The sequence below is a fragment of the Rousettus aegyptiacus genome, unplaced genomic scaffold (assembly GCF_014176215.1).
Source record: "Rousettus aegyptiacus isolate mRouAeg1 unplaced genomic scaffold, mRouAeg1.p scaffold_m13_p_11, whole genome shotgun sequence".
Lineage (NCBI taxonomy): Eukaryota > Metazoa > Chordata > Mammalia > Chiroptera > Pteropodidae > Rousettus > Rousettus aegyptiacus.
Window position 1 is genome coordinate 12,744,877 of NW_023416286.1, and position 18,971 is coordinate 12,763,847.

The 18,971-nt window shown below is 31.6% G+C and overlaps 1 protein-coding gene and 1 pseudogene across 2 annotated transcripts in view; both read right to left on the reverse strand.

Moving 5' to 3' along the window:
- Positions 1 to 18,971, reverse strand: part of TRPC4 (transient receptor potential cation channel subfamily C member 4) — a 206,084-nt gene that overhangs the window by 31,836 nt on the left and 155,277 nt on the right. For both annotated transcript variants that reach the window (XM_016123469.2, XM_016123470.2), the window contains exon 5: positions 7,528 to 7,667. In XM_016123469.2, the coding sequence (XP_015978955.1) occupies positions 7,528 to 7,667 (140 nt within the window). The remainder of the gene's footprint in view (positions 1 to 7,527; positions 7,668 to 18,971) is intronic.
- On the reverse strand, positions 10,450 to 10,568 carry LOC118609652 (annotated as a pseudogene).

The window sequence follows — 18,971 nt, forward strand, 5'->3', positions numbered from 1 at the left end:
TCACCAGAGACAATGTCTTTACTTTAGAAAGTTAAGATCTTCCCTCTTCTCCAGGGAGAACATAGGCAGCTGGCACAGCTATACTATATAAGCCCTGAGATTCATGATTTCTTAGTTCCTGTCCTGTGGTATAAACTTCTGTATGCAAAGGGTACATCCAGTTGTACCCTATTGCCTTGTGGGGGATTGCAGCACTGGGAACCAATGGTAAAATTGTTATGTAAGTTAATAATTTGTCTGTTCTTTGATCCAGAATCCTTGTTTTCTGTTAGGAATACAGTACTTCTACATTATTCACAAGGGGATACATTCCAAGACACTGAGTGGATGTCAGAAACTGCAGATAGTACCAAATCCTATATATACTATGTGTTTTTTAATACATTTATGCCTATGATAAACTTTATTTTATAAATTAGGCACAGTAAGAGATTAACAACAATAACTAATAACATAGAACAATTTAAAAAATATATTGTAATCAAAGTCATGTGAATGGCTTTGGGGCCATTATTAAGTAAAATAAGGGTGACTTGAACACAAGCACTGCGATACGACAATTGTTGGTCTGAAAACCAAGATGGCTACTAAGTGACTATTGGGCAGGGAGCATCTAGAGCATGGAGGCACTAAACAAAGGGATGATTTACATTCAGGCTAGACAGAGCTAGACAGTGTGAGATTTCATCATGCTACTCAGAGGCACATAATTTAAAACATAAATTTTTTATTTCTGTAATTATCCATTCAATATTTTTGGACCCTAGTTGACAGTGGGTAATTGAAACCATGGAAAGCAAAACTGAGGATAAAGGGGATATTACTTTAAGTAGAGATATAAATATTCAACAATTATCTCATGATTTCATTCTTTTAAGTTTTGCTTTTTAATTTTTGTCCTGCCATTCACATATACACTTAGCTTAGGTTTTTAAATGTAGGCATTGCTTTACAAAGCAATTAAAACTTCTTTTACAATCCATTATGTTTTATAAATTTGTAAAGAAAATTGTAATTCTTCAGTCTTAATGTATTATATATATATTATTAGAAATTAAAAGATTAACTTGAATTTAACATTTTTCTTTGGCTCCATTTAAAAACAATTCATAATTTTTACATTAATTTTTTATCTTTGCATGTTTGCCTCCAACCATTTATGAAGCCTCTCTGATTCTTTTAGAAGTTCCTCTTTCTCACTTGCCCCTTAAATGTTGAGTTCACTTTGCAAGCCTTTCCCCTTCTCATTCAATCTATACTCCTGAATGTTTCCTATGGTTTAAACTGTCCGATACATGAGAATGACTCTCTCAATTCCACATCTGCAGCCCAGACTCCTCACCCTACAGACACATTTTATATTTTAATATCTCTCTGATTTTTCCACTTGGATATCTCACTGCCATCTCAAACTCAGAAGCCAAAATTGGAACTCATCATCTTTTCACTCCCAAACCCTTTCTCCACTTATGCTTTCTGATTTTAGTGAATGGCAGCAGCACATTACCCATAGCAGAATTGAGGTTGATCCTTGAGTCTTCTTTTCCAAACTCCCAGCCTCTAAGCTGAAATCTTATGTATGGTGCTTACTCTTCTTCATTAGTATCCTCATTGTCTTAAAATGTTTCTCTATTTCCCACAGAAATTATTATAATAGCCTCTTAACTACTCTCTCTGACTTGCTCCTTATCTCTATGATCGTCTATTTCCTTAAAATCATTTGTTAAAAGGGCCGAGGGGACCATCTCACATATTGCTTAATGTTCTTCAATGACTCTACAATGTCCTTAAGATGAAATTCTAATTTCCCGACATGGCACATGAAGACTGTGGAATTTGGGTCCTGATCCCCTCTTAAGATTGACCTGTTACTTGTCTCCAGTTAGATACCTAATGCTGTGGCTCAAACATTTAGTGCTGGTAATGCCCCCAAATTACTCTAACATTTTTTTAAAAATGTGTTTCTATGCATTTCTTTGTTCAGAATGGATTTAAATTCTAATTATTTTGATTCTTCAGTTGTTATTCATTCATCAAATACATGTTTAGTGCTTACTCTGTGTCAAGTACTATCTTCAGGGTTCATCATCACGATCAGACAAGACATAGTAGGCTATATGGGCTTACAATACAGTGAAGAAGATAAACATTAGATAAGTAGTTCTAATCCATCCCTTAATAAATACTCGTTGACTGCAGATGACTGGATACTAGCATTCTACTGGTTAGAGCTGATCACTCCATGTCGTAGAACAATCCTTGACAGAGAAAGATCAAGAGCATCTAGCACCATCAATTCCTGTTTCTCTCTTTCTCTCAAGTATTTCATTTCTAGTCTAAACCTGTCACAGTTTGGTTTTACCCTAAGCTTTCATTTCTACTCAGATTCCTTTTAAGACGAGAACTGCCCCTTTGCAGACCTATATAATAGATTATTCACCCTTGGATTACTAGTCAGTTTCTGCTTTATCTAAGAATTTTATATGCTTAGCATATATATGATAGAAGCTCAAAAGCATTCAAGGGAGAAAATAATAAATGAATTCAAAAGCAAATTTGTTAGAAAAGGTGAATCATTTATGGAAATGTATCTTAATATCGCTGGAAAATGGAGGGTTTGAAAATAATGAGACTAATCTGAGAGGAAGTTGGAACCAGGTCATGAATATATTAGCAGACGTGTTAAGAGGAGAAGATGGATTGAATCATAACATTGGGTCATAAGTTGCTACAGGAAAACATATGTTACTTCATCTTTCTATCCTCTATAGACTCTGATATACATTTATAAAGCCAAGTAATTAATTTAAATGAATAAAATTAAATTGATGCGAAATGAAAATGTTTGTCATATGAGATTAAATAGAAAATGTATACTTGTTTTAATGTCTGGTTTACAAGGTGATAACTATTCCGTTTCTACAAATCAGTTAGATAATTAAGTAGTGAAAGAAGTAATAAGGTATATAGTTTTCTCCTGTGGTAGGTAACATTAGATTAAATAATTAAGATTCAAATTTCTATAGCCCTTTTCCATAAAACTAAAAAGTATTTAGAAAACCCCATAACTTGGAGAGTACACTAGAGTTATAGCATTTGGATATGGAAACAACAACATTTCCTCCTTTCTAGCTGATAAAAATAGTAGGAGTTAATGAGATACATACTCCAAACTTTTTTAAAGAACAATGCTATGAAAAATTTATCATTATGGTTAAAATAAATGTTCCTATTTATAATATTTTTGATTTTTGAAAATATTAATATACACAGTGGAAGTGGCATAAGAATTTTATAATTTCTATCAAATGACTGAAGATGAATGTGAGATAAGTTGTACATATGGAAAGGGACTGGATAATATTCAGGAGAAAATCATTCCTAATGAAGCTAAAGTAATATTTTATAATTGTGCCCAGGTAGCAACAAGCTCTGGATTAGCAAATATTTTATGAATTGTGAGAGATGATTGACAAACCTCTCTTTTAAAACTTAGGAATATTTTTTTTTTAAAAAAAGCCACAATTTTTGAGTTGTGAAGTGCTAATGAATCAAGTTACTTAAAGAAGCACCCCAAGGCCTTGCATGTAAAGAGGAAAATACTGAAGTCATATACTTCTGTTCTCTGTCTTTGTACAATATAATGCTATTTTATGGTACATTACATTATATACATAAAATTAAGAACGACTATGGAATGTGTATATTAAGCTTTATTCCATGACAATAAATCCATTTATTAATGTAATTTTCACCAACATTTCATGGGATTTAATTGTTAGTGTTATTTTACAGATAAGAAAATTGAGGCATAGATTAAGTAACTTTCCCCAAATCACACAGACAGGAAGTAGCATAAGCAATACTCATATCAAGTGTGATCAGAACCCAAAATTCACCATGGTCTTGGTTAGAAAAGCCCTTTTGTGTATAAAACAAACAGAACAAAACAAAAATGAAAACCTTCCAGATAAATGAATCACAAGAGAATGAAGCAAGTGTGGCTCTTCTGCCAGAACTATTATATAAACGGTTCTCCTCCGAACAGACAAGATACAGAAAACTTTTTCTTCTGGTTAGCTGACAATGTTTTTGCTCTGCATCCATGGCTTGTACAAATAAAATCTAGGCCTGGATTTTTATTATCACTTATTCACCCTCATATGGGAGAGGTAAAGCCAGTATAATCTCAGCAGAGATCTTAGTTATAACTCTTTAGTAATCCTGTCTTAATAAGTGAACTATTTACCAGCGAGTAACATCAGGATGATTCCATCTACCTCATAATTCATAATTAATAAATCTCATTTTTTTTCAAATCTAATCTTCTATTAGCTTCCCATATGTCCACTGTTCTACTTCAGGATTCAGCATCATTTGACTCTTTCTCCATTTAAATCTCATTAATGGCTCCTTTTTATTTATAGGATAAAATTCAAATTCTATATCAGGGTGTGGAAAGTCTTTTCTATCCTCTTCATGCCCCTATTTCCTGGATCATCTCTTATAGATATTGACCTCTTTCGTATACTTTTTGTAAACTTTTGTACATTGTGTATTGTTTCTCTGAAATTCATATCCATGTTTATAAACATTATAGTTATGCACCCACTTTGTCCTCTATATAATTCCAGGACAATGCTAGTAAAGTTTAGTTCTTTTTTTTTGGTGTGACCACAGCCTCTGATGTAGACATTATCATATTATAATGTCCTTATTTATATGCATTTCACTTTCCTTCACCTGGTTGTGAATTCCTTGAAGGCATAGGTTACATCTCTGGCATCTTTGCATTTTCAGCAACCAGATAAAAAACTAGTTTTCTAGTGTGCCTTGAAACCTCTTATTGATTATTTCACATAATAGCTATTTTCCTTATAGGAGAGTCTATAACTATACACAAAGAATACACCTTTGTCTGAAATAGTAAGTTATGTTATCAAAAATTAGCATGACCTATTGAATGATAAAACAAAAGAAGGTAAAGAAGGATGAGTCAACAAGCATGACATCACAGATCTCAAAATAGGTGTTCTTTTAACTATTATCATCATTAATATATAATAAAATTGAGGCCTATATTAAATGACTTATTCCAAATCACACAGATTACGCTTGGTAAAGGCAAGTGTGAATCCAGAACTCAAATTTTTTTTCAACTCAAATAAAGCAAATGAAGAGGTGTTATAAAAACATTCCAAAAGGCAGGTCTAGTATATGAAGAAGGAGAAGGAGACAGGAGTAAAAGAGAAAGAAGAAAAACTAATAATGAGCATTTACTTCATAACAGGCACTTTAAATATATCAACCCACTAATTTACATAATGTCTTTTCATACTAACAGAATAAAGTAGAAATTGTTATTTTTGTTTTATAGATGAGGCACAGAGAAGTGAAGAAACATGTTCAAGTTTATATAACTAGTAAGTGATAGAGGAAAGAATTGAACCCAGGAAACTTGACTTTTAAGTGCATGCCATTAACCACTCAATACCCATGCAGCTCAAGTTAGTCACACAAACGAATCAGTCAGAAAGAGCATTTCATAATTTATATTCACAATCATAGCTGAATTTCTATTACCAAAGTACATAAATAAACTACATATTTTATGAAGATTCATGTTATTTATATCATTGTAATATAAGATGATTTCTGTGTACACTTTCACCTCCCTTAATCTTTCTTCCTCTTCTTCGTCAATTGAGGTGGGTGAGTTAAATTTTAAACATAAAATTTTTCTTGATTTAGTATATAGAATGATGTTTACATATTTTAATATTAAAATAGATATTTTACATGAAGTATTTACTTTTTAAGAAAAACTTTTTAAGAAAATTAAAATCCCATATCAAAAAGCGTGAAGGCAAAAAATCCACAAACATTCATTTATTTGTGTATGTGTACCCACTATGTACCAAAATTCTCTTATGTGAAAATATATATACATTATATACAAATACCATAGTAGTATATAATATACATGTTTCTTAGTAAAAATATTGTATATACAAAATATATGAGAGAGGTCAATTTTGGAATCAATCTCACACTTCTCTGAGCTGTTGAGTAGACTTATACTGCCCAATGCTGTTCAATGTGTTTTCCTTAGACCACCTACATCAGCATCACCTGATGAATTTGCTAAAAATACAGAATTAAGCCCTTCTCCAATACTCTAAATTTAAAATTTCTGAAGACGGAAAAAAGGAACCTGTTTTCATAAGCTCTCTTGGTGACTGTTACGCACCTGAAAGTTTGAGAAAAACTGCAATGGTCATTTTTATAACTTTACAGGGCCACAAAAAACAGATGGTAAAGAGATGTCGAAAGCAATTTTATAGATATATTTAGTTAAGGATCATTACAGAGGAAAGAGGAATTGAACAGATATTCACTTAAAAACAGACTGTCCATCTTCTACATAGATTCATAACTTTCTCAGTTAAGACAGCACCTTCTGCTATTTTAATAAGGTCTTCAAGGGCATTAACCTTAATGCTAACAGAAAAAAATAGCAAATTATGTTTCCATTCTTAAAATATAACTTTCTTTTCATGAAATATGTAGAAAATTTGTTTTCTTAATCTTTTGATGAGTTCCAGAAACATTTTAATTAAACAAATTCTGGAAACTATGGCCTTTCTAACTTTAGGCTATTTTAACCCTGTCATAACTGAATATTGCACAAAAAGTCTCTGACCTCTCTATTTTGAAAACTAGAGTTAATAAATGAGTTCACCTACATGTTAGCATTTTCTAGTTCAAATCACTAAATTATAGGAATCATTCCTGTAAAGTACAATTAGACATTCTTCATTTTTTACCAATTAACTAATCATTTTGAAACAAAATTTTTAAAAAAGAGATAAGAAAAGATGCAAAAAGAAAGGCAGAAAAGAGGAGATGATAATACTTTAGTTGGAAAAACATTCTTCAAAGTGCAAAATAATCCCAATTATCATTGCAGAACAAAACCATTTTACATAAATTATGTGGTTTGTGATAAGACTGATGTTGTACAAAATCTGGGGGATTAATGGGTGTGTGAGATTTCAGGTACTGTCATGTTGAATGGGATGAAGAGAAAGAAATTAAATTCTGCTCTTATAATATTAGTGTAAACTGAAATTATAATTTCAATTCTTTTTAAAGAGTAATATTTTGATCTGTTTCTGTACCTTTATCAGTTAGTTATAACTGATAAAAATAGATTTGGTTGCCAAAGTTTAAACAGTGTTTGAGGTAGAATTTCATTAGAAATTGATAGGAAAGAGCAACCATTGTGATAATTTTAAGACACATTCAATTTAGATGCAAGAAAATTACTTGAAAACTTCTAATTGCTTATTAAATTTGTTTTATGACTATAAATTGTGTGTTAACTATGTGTTTTATACCTATCAATAAGGTCATGAGCTGATGAATAACATTCTAAGTAATAATATTAATAAAATTGATAGTAATAGAAGATATTTCAATATTTATCAAAATTTATGTTTTATCAACAACATAAACAATAGTTACCTTCACAAATGCCACAATTTTCAAGGAGATTGTTGCTAAATATAAGGAGTTCATCACAAAATCCATTAGATTCCACCAATCATGAATGTAATCTTGAAGTCCGCCATCCCACATCTGTTTTATTTCTCCCCATATAAAACCTGCAATTATAGATTCATTGTAAGTGTAATTTTCAATCAAATTACTAAAAACAGATTTACAATTTAGGAATTATAGAATCTTGGAGCTGCAAGTGACCATATAGTTATACTAGATGCAACATCTATTTTTATAGGTAACAGCTTTTAGAACTTTCAGATAACAGCTTTTAGAACTCAGCTAATTATAGAGAATATTGTTAGGGAAGCTTCATTTTTTTTACATAGTAATTAAAAATGTATAAGAATGTGTAATTTTTGAATAAAACTATAATTCCTCTATAATTATAACTTTTCCTCATGGAAAATATCATAACATTTTCTTGTAAACAAACACATTAAGCCATTTTTCATCCCAAGTCAAAAACTGTATCTAGTGAACATAACTAGATTGATACCATTAATTGATACTATTGATATTTTGTTGTGCTTTTATAAGCAATTAGCACCTTTGGAGGTCTGATTTCAGGTCTGGACAAAAGGTGGTTATAACATTCATGATATTTCATTAAAAGACCTTATATATCTAGTAACAGCTTTAAAACTACATCTAGAGAAAATAAAAAATCCCTTTCTTTTATTATGGTCATATTTTTAATTAGAAATTTTTTATTTTCAAGTTATAAAATATCACTGTTTTATTTTCAGAATCTTATTAAAGTTTTATAAATATGTCTTTAGAGCCTAATGATGAGGAGATATTCAAGTATCTGGATCAAATATTAAAAGGATAAATACAACTTTACAAATATACAAGCAAAAAAAAATAAGACTTCTTTAAGAAAATGACAGTCTGGAAAGTAAACTGTGTAGCATAGAGTTTTACAACTATCTGACACTAAAAGCAAGTAAAAGTAGATTAACTATAAAATCATAATGTTTTATGAACTCATCAAAGAGATGAGAAACCAAGGAGTCCATGCTTGAAAGAAAAGCAGGTTTCTCCAAAGTTAGCCATGATGGGAGCATTAGGTCTCCTGTAGCAGATTGCAGGGTTAGGAGACACTGGCATCATACGAGGAAGAAAAATATTTTTAAAAACTTTTAAACTGTTAAAGGCTGAGTATGAGCTAGCATGAGAGGATAGAACCCCGGGACACAGACAAAGGGGAGTTTGCACCCATGTGTATGTTCTTTTTCATGGACCGCAACCACTGCTCAAGAGGCTGATTCTGGGGTAAGGACAAAAAATCCTTCCCAGACTCCTGTTCCCTAAGAATCAAAAAACTTTAGCCCAAAGGAAGAATAGGAAACGGTCCTGGGCCTAGGGTTTGTACCAATATCATTAGAGATTTCCTACCACAGGGGGAAGGTCAAGAAATTCTTCTGTACATCACCTGCAAACTTTTACCACCATGAGAAGGAAGGTATGGATCACTGAGAACTCTATCCCCAATACCCAGACAAAAGCAAAGACCAGGACAACAGAGACTCCTCCTGCCCCTTATCAATAGGCTGACAGGCACCAAGTAACAAGCAGAAGTTGACGATCACTAGGGGAGTGCCAAGAACATACATAGAGAACCTTCTCTGTGGTATACAAAGTCAAAGTTATGTGTGGAACAGGAATTCTGAGAATAATTCTCTTCTCCACTTGTTCATAGTCATGTCAGGCTGCTATAAAAAATTAACATAGAGTGAGTGTCTTATAAATCGCAGAAATTTATTCCTCATAATTCTGGAGGCTGCAAGTCTAAGATCAGAGTATCAGCATGGTCAGGCTCTGTGAGAGCCCTCTTCCATGTCACAGACTACTGCTTTCTCTTTGTTTCTTCACATAGCAGAAAGATAATAAGCTAGCTCTCTAACCGTTTTTTAATAAAGGCACTAACTTTATTCATGAAGGCTCCACCTTTGTGATCTAATTGCCTCCCCAAAGCTCCACCTCCAAACAACGCGCACATTGGAGTTTAGGATTTCACCACATGAGCTGGGGCGTGGGGGACACAGAAGCACAGTCCATAACACTACCATAAGTAGAAGTATGTGGTGTACTGAAACTGACTATAGCAACAATGAAACCCAAAACAAACTCAGCTCCTGACTATATTGCCTCAAATTTCTGCACTAATTCTTGCACTAGCAGAAGAGAGGTGGCTATTTTTAGGCATGCATGTCGTGTACTTCTGCTTAGTTTCCTGTATAGGCAGAATCAATACCCTGACTCTCCCCCCGCACCCTGCCCCCCACAATAATATATCATTTTCATACTGTTTTAAAAATATTTTTAAAAAAGTATTGAAGGCATTGGGGTAGGGATGGCATGGAAATAAAAGACACATTGCATACAATGGACTAATATAAGACCGACATTAAACTTATTTTCTGAACTATGCAAGACAGAATGACATCATGAAAATGCTGAAAAAAAAAAGTCAACCAGAATTCTTTACATAGACTAAATAGTTATAATAAATGAAGGTGAACCAAAGTCATATTTTAGACAAACAAAAACTCAGAGAATTTATTGGCCTAAGACCCATGCTATAAGAAATGCTAAAGGAATATTTTTTAGGCAAAAGGTATGTGATACTAATCCGAAATTTAAGTTTATATGAAAAAAGAAAATCTATATCTAGAAATGGTTAATATTAAGTAATGTAAAAAATATTTTTAAAAAATTTGAATTGCTTAACATATAATTGTCTAAAGCAAAAATAGTAATAATTTATTGTAATTTATGACATATGTAACATATCTAAAAGTAAAATATATGACAATAGCACAGAAGATGAAAGAGCAGAATTTATTTATTAATTATTATTATAATTATTATTATTATCAACACCTACAGCACGCAGTATTCCTAGGTGGTCTCCCATCCAAGTACTAACCAGGCCCGACCCAGCTTAGCTTCCAAGCTCAGATGAGATCAGGCACATTCAGGGTGGCATGGCCATACATAAAAGTGCAGAATTTGAAACATACTATCGTAAGGTTCTTATACTACATATAAGACAAAAAAGTACTATTTAAAGTTACACTGTGATAAATTAAAATTTCATATTGTAAATCCTAGGGAATTCTCTTCAAATATTTTTAAATGTGTAAATAAAGAGCTAGAAATATTAAAAAATGTGATCATAAAAAGACTCAATCCATGAACAAGCAGAAAAAAATGGAAAAACCCAACAATTAGCAGATGAAACAAATAGAAAACACAATAGTGATGGAGTGGATTTTAAATTTGCTCTTATCAATATTATATTGAGTGAAATGTATGTTCTAAACACAATAACTAAAAGACAGATAATTAAAATACAAAACACAATTATATCACAATTCGTATACAGGTTAAAAGTAAAGGAATAGTAAAGATACCATGAGATATCAATCAAAAGAAAGCTCAAGTTGCTATGTTACTCTGAGTAGATATATTTTGGAAAAAGAAGTGTTACTAGGTATAGAAAAAGGATATAATGTAAGGATAAAAAGTTCAATTTACCAAAAAGACAGACTAATTCTAAATATGAACACAACTAACAAAATAACCTTATAATGCAAAATAACCTTATAATGCAAAATAACCTTATAATGCAAGACTAATTCTAAATATGAACACAACTAACAAAATAACCTTATAATGCCATAACTATTAAAACTGAGATAAAAAATAAAGATACAATTATAGTTAGAGATTTTAGCTTCCTCTTTGTAACCAATAGTACCAGTAGGCGGAAATTCAGTAAGTTTATAAAGGTCCTAAATAACTATCAATAACCTAACAAGAGCAAAGTGCACATTTTTTTGTTTTTGTTTTTGAGTGCATGTGGAACATTTACCAAGATAGACTATGTTATTGCCTATAAAACAAATCTTGAGTACTTATACAAGTTGAAATAATGCAAAGTGTATTCTATGACAATATAATAAACAGCAAATCATTAATGAAAAGTGTATAGAAAATCCTCAAATATTTTGCAAGTAGACAACACACTTCTAATTAATCTTGGTCAAAAGAAATTTACAGAATAATTAGAAAATGTTTTGATTTGATTTAAGATGAAATGGAGCCAAAAAATCTGTGATGCAGCTAATGCAGTATAGTACTTAGAGTGGAATTTATAGGTCTAAGGGCTTTACAAGAAAAGAATAAAGGTCTCAAATCAGTGATCTCAGTTTCAAATATGACGCTATAAAAAAAAAAGAGCAAATTAAGCCTAAAATAAGCAGAAGAAAGAAAATAAAAAATACATAAGAACAGAAATCAATGAATCTTAAAACATACAACTTGAGAAGAAATTTAAAATAGTCAAAATAAATAAAACTTTAGCAAGAATGATGGTCAACAAAAAAAAAAAAAAGAAGAAGATATAGATGGTCAATACCAGGAATGAAAGAAGAGCCATCAGTATGGATCTTACTGATTTTATAAAGATAATAAGTGAATAAAACAAACAACTTGGTACCCATAAATTCCATAACTTGAATGGATTGGACATTTTTCCTGAAAGACATAAACTTCTAAACTGACTCAAGAGGACATAGAATAACCTGAATTATTTTATGCTTATTAAAGAAGGTAAATTTACAGTTAAAAATCTTCTTACAAAGGCCTTTTTAGGTTCAGTTGCTTCACGGTGAATTCTACCATACATTTAAGGAAGAAATAATGAATCAAACACAAAGTTACAAGAGGAAGAAATATTTAAAAGACAAGTAGTATTTTAGTAAACTTCAGATAAAAATAACAGAGGGAACTGCAGTACTTATAATCCTTGTGAATATCCACAAAAAATCCCCAACAAATATTAGTAAATTAAATACAGTAAATGCAAGATTTTTTCAACATTTAAATTAATTAATATAATTTATATTATTACCAGATTATTTTTTAAAAGATCTCAAAAGATGCAGTAAATGTATTTGACAAAATTTAATATGCATTCATGATAAAAATTTTCAACAAAGCATAAATAATAGAAGGGTAATTTTTTGATTTGATAAAGGATATCTACAAAAATCTACAACTATCATCATAGGTACTCTGCAAAGGGCCAGAGAATAAATAATTTAGGGTTTGCAATAATGATAGGGTGTAGCTATGTTACAGTGAACAGACTTAGAAAAACTGTCAGTTTGGCCTCCGGGCCATAGTTTGCCGACCCCTGTCCTATATCTTGATTGTAGTGATATTTACATAACAATGCTTATCAACATTTTAGATTTCTGTACCCACACATACAAACAAGCAAAGTTGTGCTACAATTTAATTTGAAGGCAGCAAGAATTGTGAGATACATGGTGACAGATGACTATAAATAGGGATAGTTTGAAAATAAATAAATAAATATTAATTGTAATTATATTGGTGACAGGTAATATATGCATTGCTGTACATTTCTTTTACATTTCTGTATGTTTGAAAATTTTCACAATCAAACTTTGGGAAAGTATTAAACATGATGATCTATCATTACTTAGTGAAAACTAGAAATGGCTATTTAATGTTACACGTAAAATTTTATACTATAAATTTTAAGTTACATTTAAATTAATAATGCAAATGAAGACTGATTCAGTTGAATTAATTAAAGTGTGTATTTTAGAGTCTACTGTAGACCACTGCTTTATTCTAGATTTGGTATTTACATTCTAGCTTCCCCTTTGATATTTCTTTATTTTATTTATTTATTTATTTTATTTTATTTTTAGGCAAGTCAACCCTTGGTTGACTTCACAGATTGCAAGGACCTTGTCAGCTTACAATCACTCATTTTTTAATTTTTTACATCTACAGCACCTGATATTCCTAGGTGGTCTCCCATTCAAGTACTAACCAGGCCTGACCCTCCTTAGCTGCCAAGATCAGACAGGATCCAGCTTGTTCAGGATGGCATGGATGTAGACAAGATTTCCTTAATAAATAAATCTCTCTTGAAAGCTTAGTTAATATTGGGGCATAACTGGGGAGTCGATAATGGTCATTGCCTCCATTTTGAAAAAAGGGTTATATCATAACTGAATGAAATATCAATGTATGCACTGGATTTTAGAGCTCATGGGGAATTTATTTTATACAATGAGAAAAAATGCTCAGTACACATAGAAAAGCTACTCCCTTCCACTTCTGTGGTGCATTTTTCTACTGAACCTGGTTAGAAACTCGGAATCCAGCATGCAACTACAGTGTGCATGCTAAGGCCCAAAGAGGCAGTGTTACTAGTGTAACACTACTAGTTACTGGAGAAAACAGGACCGGATTTCAATCTCCTTAATGGAGTGCCCTTAAAAACATTTTCTTATTCATGAGATTTCACAATGTAGCTTAGTTGCTTTGTTTTACTTAAAACTTTGCCAGTTCCAAGAGGTTGGAAGATGTGCACATGCAATCATTCATTGAACAAATGCATTTCAAATTAACTTTCATCAGAAGGCACAGTGAACAATTTGGACTATGTCAGGTGAGTGAGGTGTCAACCTCAGTTCAACTAGTAATCAGCTTTGTAATCGTAGCCAGCAGTCTCATCTTTCTAGGTTTCAGTTATCTCACTTCAAAGAAAAAGAGGTTTGACCTATTCATAGAATTCTATACATAGAATCACACAAGAACTATCATTCTACCCCATTGATATAAATAGCCACATTGCTTCTTTCTGTTTGGATGATCAAAATTTTACTAAGATCAGTCATTATAATAGCTGCTATGAAAGGATGTACTTGAGGACACAGACTTGCATTGATCTGCCTCAGAAAGCAAAAGTTGGATTTTTGATATGAAAATCATAGAAAGGAACTTTCTTGCCCACTGTAAAGAAGGCAATCCAAGTTGTTCCAGACATGAAATAGATAACCCTATGGAATCAGGATTCCAGTTCAGAGCCTAGAATATTTTCCATCATTCATATTCCAGAGAAATTCTAGGAATAAGAAGAAACCTGGTCTGGCTGAGCTCTACAAGTCATTCCAACTTTATGAATTTGTGATTCTGTTGTTTTCAAATTTCTATGTATCATACAAGAAAATATATTTTCAATACCTGCTAACCAACCAGAGTGTTCATATTTTATTTCCCTTTACAAATAAATTGTGTTATCTCTGTTTCTGCTTCTACCAAACTGGAAGGCCAAATGTGATTATTAACAGTGACCAAAATAATTAATTTCAAATATTTTGTGGGTGATTATGTAGAGGAATAAAGATGTTAGGGCTAATTATTTCAGAGTGCAAAATAAAGGCAATCGGGAAGGAGCTACAAAGAAGTAGTTATGAAGCTTATTATAAGGCAACATTTTAACTGATAGCTCTTAATATCTGAGCAGACTCAGTTCTTATTAGGTGGGTTTAAGATGACACTTCCATTGGGAGTTTGAACTAGGTCACCTCTAAGCGTTCCTAAGAGTTAACAACAAAAACTAACAATTTGGATATATTACAGTTCTTTTGGATTTCAAAGAGTAGACTTTAAATCTGACTTTATTGACTACATGAAAGTAATTTTCAAAAGTCTAATGATTACCAGAGGGAAAGGGGGAGAGGAGAGGTATATAGGGAAAAATAGATGGTAACAGAAGGAAATTTAACTTTGGGCAGTGAACACATATGATGTATTATTGAAATCTATGTAATTTTATTAACTAATGTCACCCTCATACATTTAATAAAATGCAAAAAAAAAATTTATTTCTGATTTTTGTAAGGCCCAATGCTATGTGAAAAATATAGATCTTGATCAAATTGAGGATTCACAATATTATTTTCTTTTTAACTTGAGCTGTAAATAAGACTGTCAGTTAGTGCTAACTACCTTAATGGAGTTTGAGATCTTTTGTTTTTAAAGTATCATATTGAATTATCATTTCTTGTAGCTCTAGTCATGGCATATCTGTTTGAGGACTATCGATTTCTATTTGTTATAAGCACGTTAGTGAAATACCAAGTTTCCTTTATTCTGGAAACATTCGTTGACTTTTTTGAAGAAATAAGCCTTTTGAAAAACTAGAGGGTGCTATTAACTGACTGAAAAATGCATCCAGATAGTAAACTATTCATGGTAACTAAAAAGTTTAAAGATAACAAAGCTTGAGGGAGCTTCTGCCACCAAGTGTTTGCCCTGTTCCCACAATGGGAACATTTCAGAATTATGCTCTGCTGTTTATAAATGGATGACATGATTTCTCAGAGATGTCTAATTATAAGCATTGATGTCAAGACTGTGGGGACCAACAAAATAAAGATCACAGTGCAGATGAGTCAGAGAGCTTCTTTTTAAAAATATTTGTGGATGCCTGAAAGAGTTTACTATATTTTTTTCTAGCTTTCCCATAATAGCTTTTATCAGGGTTATTTGAGTGTTCTATTATATTCTATCATATGAAGCTGACTGTGAGAATGAGATGAGGAGGGCAAACCTCATCACATTTAATAGTGCCAATTTCACATGAAAAAATGTGTAATATTGTAAACAGATCTCTTGTCTTTTCTCATTGTCAGTAGTTACACAAAAAGTAAATAATCTCAAACATAGAGTAAGTCACCTTTTCACCTACAGCAAAACTTCAAGGGTCTGTATGGCAGCCCAAAGCTAACTGAGGGATTGGACCTTGGGTATCTCTTAATAGAACACTGAGTCCCATGTGGTGGCACCAAATCAGTGAAGATAAAAAGAACAAAAAAACTCCTTGCTGCCAAAATTTTTTCCCCCAAAATTAGGGAACAAAAATTAGTCTCTAGTCAAAATTCTAGTTCTGTTCAAAGAGAAATCTAAACACGCTTAGCTAAAGGGCATCTAAAAATCCTTAAATTATTATGGTTTTGACATCATTATATTAAAATTTAGAGGAGAAAAGTGGAAATATACAATTAAGAAAGTACATATTTTCAAAGTGTGTCAAGAAAAGATTCTGGTTTTGACATCATTATATTAAAATTTAGAGAAGAAAAGTGGAAATATACAATTAAGAAAGTACATATTTTCAAAGTGTGCCAAGAAAAGATTCCACAGTGGTTTCTGGTTAAGATGTAGAATGTAGAACCTTAGAATTCTGGATCATCTGAGATCTTATGATCTAAATATAGTAACTTAAAAATCAAGTAAGTTTTTATCAATGCAGTAGCATTCTTTTCATAGAACTTCCGTTTAAAAGTTTCCATGAAAACTGAAACATAGAAAGTTTATGTAGATGGGAAAACAATGAATAAATACTTCTCCAAATCTTTGTTCAAGTCAGCTTTTCAACGAATGATAGCAGTTGCTCAATATATACTTTTGAATGAGTAAATATTAATATTTTCACTATGAAAATTTTAAATTTCAATTTTTCACTTAATGTAACTCTCTGACTACTTTAAAACCAATTACGTACAAAGAAAATATATTTATCTCTTTACATTTTCCTGAAGACACCCTTACACATACACATAGCAATGAAAATTTTGAAAATTAATAACATCCTTGGAAGCAAAGAAATTAAACTTTAGGTCTTAGAAAGTAATCATGGAGTCCAAACAGAAGACATCTAAAGGTCATAGCAAAGGTCTTTATCTTTCCTTTCTTGAAATAGATTTGTTCTTTCAGTATTAGGAAGCCATATATAATGCACGTGTTTTAGAGTGGAGTCAGAGGTGATGGTGAAGATGGTGATGGAGGTAGTGGTTATGTGATAATGATGGCAGTGATAAACCTGGTATATTAGCAAACATGATATTCAATAGTAAATTATATCAAGTGTGCATCTTAAAGAGTGTTGCATTTTTAGTGCATCCTAACATGGTCCATTCAAATGTGACCTGGGTAAAGATCAAAATTGGCAGAGGTAGAGAAAATAGAAAATAAATCTGTGTATGGAGATTTGAATTCCTGGGCTGTTTCTGCCTCCTTGAATTAACCTCTCACACCTCTAGGGCAGTATTTATGGAGGTATTTATGAAGTTTCTGCTTCTGCAGCTATACTGACTAGAGTTGGAATCTAGCATCTACCTCTTGTTAGTTCGTTGATCCTAGGCAAGTGATTTCACTTTTTAAAGTCTATTTCTTCTCTGTAAAATTAGATGCTAATATCATTTATTATGGTTAAATGAAGTGGAGTTACTATGAAGTTCAAATGAGAACACACTGTGCTAATCCCACTGTGCCTAGCTTCTTAGTTTCTACTATTATTACCATTATCATTACTACTACTGCTACTACTACTGTTATTCTGAATTAATGAAAACCACTTCAAACATCCCTGCAATCTTTCACTTTGACCCTTCCTCATTTTGGATCTACTCTTTTACTTTCTTGAACCATGTAAATCATATTGTCAAATATTTTCTCAAAGCCTGGAGATTTTACTTGTGGTGCATTAGATTTGTATTACATTGTTATGACCTATAAGACTTAATTTCCTCTCCAATAAAGAAGTCATTTGATCAACAGTAGAATGTGCACAATCAATAAGTTAAATCTATATAAATATTTTGTTATTTTAGATTTTAATGTCTTAGTCTTAATAAATCAGTAAAAGTGATCTTAATTTTTTCCCCACAGATTAAGAGGATAATGAGGTATATATATGTCATGCTGCAATAATTTATCTGATTTTTTAAAAAAGAAAATATTCCTTTAAATTAAATGGATGTTCTGCAGATCTCTTTGAGTGTCTATGTGTCCGCAGCTAGTTTGCTGAGGTGTTTAAAACACCTTGCCAAGGAAGAAAATAGGGAAAGACTATAGACTTGTTTCTTATAATTACAAAAGTATCTTTGGGGGCTATATGAAAAGATAGGCAATTCCAAGGTGTAAGTATGGATACCTGAAGTCATATGATCTTAATGTCTATTTGACAAAAGATGAATAGATAGTCACAAAAAAAGAAGACAATATATAAGATTGTTTCTCTATGAGATTTTATCTAGATAAGAATGTGATCACTATTTTCCATTTTCCATTTTCAATTTGGAGGCCTTGTTGAAACTTTCAGATTTGTTAATATCACTGGTTAAAAAATATATAACATAAATTATGGAAATGAAAGGCAAATTTTGCTAAAGAAAAATTATATATTTTGTTATAAGCAATATATATAACCTGGATATATGAGCAATTTTTAGCTAGAATGCAGGAATTTGCTAAAAGTTATTTTTAACAGAGCGCCGATGTTTTCCTATAATACATCTTTTCCTCGGTTCACCCTTCTCATTATCATGCTCAGTGTGCATAGATTTATATAATAAATAATTGTAGTACATTCTTAGGCATATACAAAATATCAAGTCATTTCAGTAGTCATTTTCTTTTTTTATTGGGAACAAAATACTTTCTGTTTTATTAATATAATAGCATTTATTAATCTATTTCTTTTATGTAGTGTTATTAATTTCATA